Source organism: Thunnus albacares, chromosome 9, assembly GCF_914725855.1.
Source record: "Thunnus albacares chromosome 9, fThuAlb1.1, whole genome shotgun sequence".
Taxonomy (NCBI): Eukaryota; Metazoa; Chordata; class Actinopteri; order Scombriformes; family Scombridae; genus Thunnus; species Thunnus albacares.
This window is the reverse complement of record NC_058114.1, coordinates 11266996-11273073: the sequence shown is the minus strand read 5'-3', so window position 1 is coordinate 11273073 and position 6078 is coordinate 11266996. Positions and strand designations below refer to the sequence as shown.

Below are 6078 nucleotides of genomic sequence, written 5' to 3'. Positions count from 1 at the left end.
TTAGGACATATAATAACTAATTCACCTTTGAACTAAAGCAATGAAAATGATTATCTTCGGGCTGGTCTGTATTTGTGTGACAAAATGTTGCACTGCCCTTCTAGTCTCTGTTACCGTACTAATACAGACAGGAAATATATATGATAAAACATAACGGTGAAATTTATTTAACTGTCTGATATTATACCTACAATATAATATCTGTGGCATATGGAAGGTTTAGCTGACAGTATGAGTTCTTAATGACAGTGTGTTATAACTGAGGAGGAGCAACAGACTGTGTGTAATATCACAGACGGCCTGTCTGACTTTCTCTGTTTTATGAATTTTAAACTTATCTCTTGCCATTGCATTCTCCCATCTCGAAATCTTGACAAAAACACAATTAGTCTTTTTCAAAATTGCATTCATTCAACCATGACAGTAGCCGCAATTAAAGGTAAGAGCACCAAAAGCACTTGCAAGTGGGTTTATCACTGAAGGTTACTGAGTTCAAGGCTTTTAATACCATCTGAATTTTTCCCTTTTCAAGGAAAAGCAAGTCTGCTCCCGTGGCAGTCAGTTAGAGAGTTTATAAAAGACACAACAAAAGTAAAAATGGCTGATTTCTCAGAAATGTGTATCATTTCCTCATAGCATTTATTAGTGTCAAAATTGTGTGTCAATACAATCAATCACGCATTTATAACAAACTTGTTAAAAAAAAGCCTGTCTCAACGTCACATGTTCATATTTTTTTAGATAGTCCTCCAGTCCAGTAGATAGTCCTCCTGTTTTGTACAGAACAGAGATGTACAAAGATTATAAGCAACTTGTGCAGCTTAGACTCAGAATTCTCAAATGAACATAGGTAATACCCAGAAGGAAGTAAAGACACTCTATTGTTAAAACTAAAAAAATAGTCCGTAACATTGAGGCACATCAGTGATGCAACTTAGTATAAACTTAATGCAATGGTGCTGTAACAGTCAAAGAGAAGTAAATACATTAACATATATGGAAGAAGCAGCACTTAGTCTAAAGAAAAATTATGAGTGTAGCTACAATGTAGCTGAAACTGTAAACTAACCTTCAAGTAAAACATTTAATAATTTATAATACACTGAATCTTTCAATAAATAAACCACAGAATGTTTTTTTTTTTAAATGATCGCACAAAAATATTTGTAAAAACTTGTATAAAAACATGTGCCAGTTTACATTATAAATATAACAATAAATAAAACATAAATAAATAAATAAATAGATACATATTAAAAAAACAAGTATAAAACCCCCCCAAAAAAACAACAACTTAGAGCTCAGTAGTCCTTTCTTTCAAAATGACTGTTGGGTTGATGTCACTGCTGCGTGAGTGGGATGTGCTTGAGTTGATGATCATGGACCCCGTCTCTTTAACATCAGGCACATGAAAGGACGCCACAGGGCAGGGGCCCCGTACGTTGTTGCAGACGAGCTTCTGTAGGGAAGCGGTGTTGATAATGTCGAAGCCAACACTGCCCCCGAAGGTGCTGGGCTTCCAGTACTGCGGGGAGCAGATGGGGTTTCCCAATAAGCCCTTGAGGGAGAAAGGGGCCCCCATCTCCACCATGGTCTCTCCAAAGATGGCGTTTTCCCTGGGTTTCTCCACCAGCAGGCCTGGGTAGAGCTCCACAGCGTCAACGTGTCCGTACATCTCCTCCAGCAATGCAGCCATTTCTTTCTCTCCTGAATAACACAGAGGAGAAAACAGTTTTTAGTTAATGTCTCAGTCTGGCTTCGCCCACTGGTTCAGCTGCTGCAAAGAGTGCAGTTAGTCTAAATATGAGCCCTGTGTTTTCACTTATTGTAATCCATCACATGTGAGATAAAAAGCAATAATCCATTTTTAAGTCCTTACTTCTTTTCTTCTCCTCATCCTCACACACATCAACATCTTTTTTACTCATACATCTTTAATCAACATTTAATCCTCTTTTCTTGCAGAAGTCAAATCTTCTTTCCTGAAGCGCTTTGCTTCTCCTGTCTGTTTATGTCTTGCTCCCTGTGATGACAGTCTGCTTACACTATCTCAAGATGAAATGAACATCTGCTTCTTAGAGTCACGGAAATAAATTCCTAACCTCCAAAGCTGTGGAAACTAAAACTGCACCCATTTCCTCAAAAAAGTATGTGTGTGAAAACCCACATCATCAAACTTTGACTGTAAGATCTGTAAGTTTGTATTTAATTCCTGCCATCAGTTCTTGACAATGTTATTAACAATGCAGCAATAATGACAAATTATGCCTGAGGCAACTTTCACTTCATGTTGAAGGACCGATAATAACCTCTTCACTAATCCTGTGACGTCATCCTTTCCACCTACTCGTAGTATTTTGAGTTATCTTCACTTTGTCTCACCTGTCAAGTCTTCAAAAGAGCTGTAGGGCTTCATGGAGAATCGTTTCCTGTAAGCGTTCAGAGACTGGTAGCGCATTTCTCTGCTGTTCTCTATGGATTTAATGGCCACGTACATAATAGGTCCTGGGACATTTCGGCCACCTGCAACCTAAAAAAAGTAAAAGAAACGTCAGTTATGCAGCCTTAAAGCAACAGCAGCGTTATTTTCTCATTTCAATCTAAATGTTTTCTACAACAGTTACTACAAACAGCTCTTACCCGTCCAGCAATCTGCTTAGTAAACGACTCCACCAGGTTGTTGATGCCGTGCTCAGTTACTACAGAGGTGTTGAAGACAAACTGTTTATAGTTGTATTCTTTCTCCTCAATGTGGAAAGAATCAGGCATCAGTGGGTGCCAGTGGTACAGGGTGTTGAACTCAGATGCAATGCGGTTCTGGTACTGGAAGCGCTGGTTGAACAGCAGCTCAGGATCAAACTTGAGCTTGAAGTGATAGCCGCTCAGGTGCTGCACGTAGTCCTCAATCACAATCTTGATGGTCTCTCCTACAGGACAAATGATTAAATATTTAATATAATGCTGACATTATCAGTATTTAAACTCAACTCAAAAATGAATGATATATGTGCAGAGTTTGACACTAGAAGGCTGTTTTCACATTCAGCTGCAGTTTCGCTGTGCTCAGCCTAAATCTGAGTTTAGGATTTGAAGGTAGTTAAACATTTGAAACAAAAAATACTAGTGTATTTATAGATTCAAATTTTTTCAGTAAGGGAGTTGCAGTAAATGTATTGAATATTCATTTGTTTGACCGTAATAGTTTGTTACCATTTCCTCTTTCTGATGTTGAAAAGAAATTCTCATGTCTTGCAGTGAATCCTGCAAGACGTGCGAGCTCAAACGCTCTACTGGGTGCGCCAGAGTTCTTGGAGGGTGATTACCAAAATGAAAAGTACAACTTCCTCCATTGAAAATTCCCCTGAAAGCTTTCTCAGTACAATGACAAGTGCTTTATTCTGAGCTACGCTACAACTATGGTTTCACTGTTGAAACACTGAGAAAATCAACTCACCGATCAGAATGAGTCGTGTGGTCTGAAAGAGCCTTTCGTCGTCCCAGTCAGGGTGAACTTCCTTCAACACGTCACATACTCTGTTGTGTTCACGGAGCCAGATGGTGGCGTACATCATCAGACCAGGGACCAGGCCAAATGCCTCATGGCCCACAGCGAAGCGGTGAGAGTCAGGGACGTGAGGAGGGTAGTGCATGTCAACACCCACATCCTTTACTGTTGGGGGGTAGACCTCTCCTTCCAGAGTCTGCATAGTTATGCAAGAGAAGAAATTGTCAGACATGTGTTTGTTCTGAAGCTTGTGAAGCTTTCTGAGCTACATCTGTCTCTTCTCATACCTGATATTTAAGCTTGCCATCCTTGAAGAGTCTTAGTTTGTGTTGCCTCTCCAGGGTCTCTCCGTAAATGTGGCTGAGGTCCACCTGAAAACGTAAACCACACCATTAACACATGTTGTATTTTTAATTAATTATTCATTCACAAATGTGACGTCTTTGCCTGACTGAAATCTGACATAGTCTGAGATCTGCCGTCCTTACCCCATGACCTTTAGCTTGTGTGAAGGCAGGTCCTTTCGTCATGTCAGATTTGAAGAACTGGTGTGTGAAGTGCTGTGCGAAGAATGCAAACATCAAACTGGTCCCCTGCGGGTCAGGAATAAACTGTCTTCTCATAAGGAGCTTCTCAGCCAAAATCTTAGCATCGGGTAGCTCCTTTTTACCTGGAGAAACAATTGAGAACACACATTAAGTATCTAAAAACACAAACCCAAGCCAGTCACATAGGCTTTATACTTTATAATTGAATTTGTATAAAACAGGCTAATAAGGTTTGATGATTCATTTTTTATGTGTAATAAAAGCTTCAACAGCTGAGATTTACTTTCAATAAAATGAGTAAAAAGTGGTTTCATGTCATTCAGTTTTGACTTCCTTTTTTTTCTGTCTTCCCTCAGCACATTTCCAGTCTATTAACACAAGAGGAGGGCAATTTCTTTTGAGCGCTTCCCGCGACAGAATGAGGCCAAGCCACTCTTGCTCAGTATTCAAGAATCTGAGAAAACCGGTTTTCCAAAAGCAGAGAGAGTGGACTCACCTAGTACTCCCATGGGGGTTGGGCAATCCTTTGGCACAGCAGGGAGGGTTCGCGTATAGTAGGAAAGGTTGGAGTAGGCTTCCCAGCTGGGGTAACCGTAATCCACATTGAAAGTTGGAGGACTATCAATCAAGTGGGATCGGGCTGGAGAGAGAATAACGGAGGGAAAAAAGCATGTTAGTCTGTCAGTATTAGTGCTTTTCTTCAACCTGCTGTGTACAAATTATTAAATGAAGAGTTTCCGATCCATCTCCTCGTTTCGCCCTCAGCTAGACAGACTTACATGTCAGCACATATCTCATGATGGCATCTCTGAGAAAGGAGATGTTGTTGATAATGTTCCAGAAGCCTTTGAAGTGGGTGAGAAGGTAGTGGACGGTGTTGGGCGATGGCTTCAAAGACACTTTGATCCAGGTGAGGAATTCAGCTGTAAGGGTCCAAAGGGAAAGTGAATGACTGAACAGATAAAAAAATAAGTACTTTCTAAGTTCAGATGCACCCATGTGTTCTGCTTATACTTACGTGTCGTGCAGTTTTGTCCATAGTATCCAGTACGTGTGCAGTCACACTCATAAGTATCTGTTCCGAGCGCTGTGCAAAAGCCCCTGTTCTGGCATGGCTCTGAGCAGCATGGGTTACCTGAAACAAGACAACGTTGGGCGGCTGCTGAGAATTCACTTCACTTCAGATACCAACATAAAAAAGTTTTTAAATAGTATTAAATTCTTAAAAACACTACAGTATAGGTGTTATAATATGCTACAGCATACCTGTAAACTCATAATAACATAGCGGGGTGGTGTTTTTTTAGCCTTTCAGTGTTCTTGCAAAATTCACATTAACAAATTAAGTGTGTTTTCTAATTGCTGTCTTCCAGTACAAACCCACAGCCTTGTACAAAAATGCTAACTTTTGTCTTTTTTCTAAAACAGCAGTTTCTGGTCAAATTATTAAGACATATGATTTTCTGTTGCCTCTACTTACCCTCGCAGACAGGAAACCCGAGAGCCAAAAGGAAAACCGCAAACGTGAGTCTGTTCATACTCCAAAGACTTTGTGTGAGCTTCTCTTCGCTCCTGCTCTCCTCTTGCAGCCGTGTCGCTCTGAGGCAGTTTGAATGCTGAACTTGATATGGCAGCAGCTTTTATAGCCACGTGAAGGAGGGGGATGACGCCATCCACTGGCTTTATGTATGAGACAAAATTGACCAGAAAATCGACTAATGCCAGATAGTGAGGAATGTTTTCTCTTACACAATTCAAATTTTGTTTTCTTCCACCTTTTTTTTTTTGAAAAACCACTAATCAGATATTACGTTCACTTTCAACCTTTCGCTGATTTTCTCTTCATGTCCGTCTTTCTCAGTGGAATAATTTAAATTGAACACATTAAAAATTAATTCAGAACAAGAGTGAAATGTTTCAACTTTCATATGTAAAGGTGTATTTCTCCCCTTGCAGACAGCATGTTGAAAAGTATAGGATTTTACAGGACTTTTTATGACCTTTTACATTTTAACATGTCTTTTA

At 39.9% G+C, this 6078-nt stretch overlaps 1 protein-coding gene across 1 annotated transcript; it reads right to left on the bottom strand.

Annotated features, from left to right (window-relative positions):
* Window positions 1-602: 602 nt before the first annotated feature.
* Window positions 603-5679, bottom strand: ptgs2b (prostaglandin-endoperoxide synthase 2b). Its single transcript, XM_044362090.1, has 10 exons — window positions 5534-5679; window positions 5072-5188; window positions 4833-4976; window positions 4550-4693; window positions 3994-4175; window positions 3793-3876; window positions 3455-3701; window positions 2641-2927; window positions 2383-2530; window positions 603-1707 (listed from the first exon to the last, which is right to left on the bottom strand). Exons 1-10 carry the CDS (start codon window positions 5589-5591, stop codon window positions 1295-1297), a joined length of 1824 nt encoding a protein of 607 aa, XP_044218025.1. The 5' UTR covers window positions 5592-5679; the 3' UTR covers window positions 603-1294.
* Window positions 5680-6078: the final 399 nt, after the last annotated feature.

Bases quoted from the DNA above. Each gene is read 5' to 3' on its own strand.
- ptgs2b (XM_044362090.1), bottom strand. From the start codon at position 5,591: ATGAACAGACTCACGTTTGCGGTTTTCCTTTTGGCTCTCGGGTTTCCT. The intron at 4,977-5,071 runs GTAAGTATAAGC...GGACCCTTACAG, and splicing joins TGGACAAAACTGCACGACAC to CTGAATTCCTCACCTGGATC. The intron at 2,928-3,454 runs GTGAGTTGATTT...TTTGTCCTGTAG, and splicing joins CACACGACTCATTCTGATCG to GAGAGACCATCAAGATTGTG.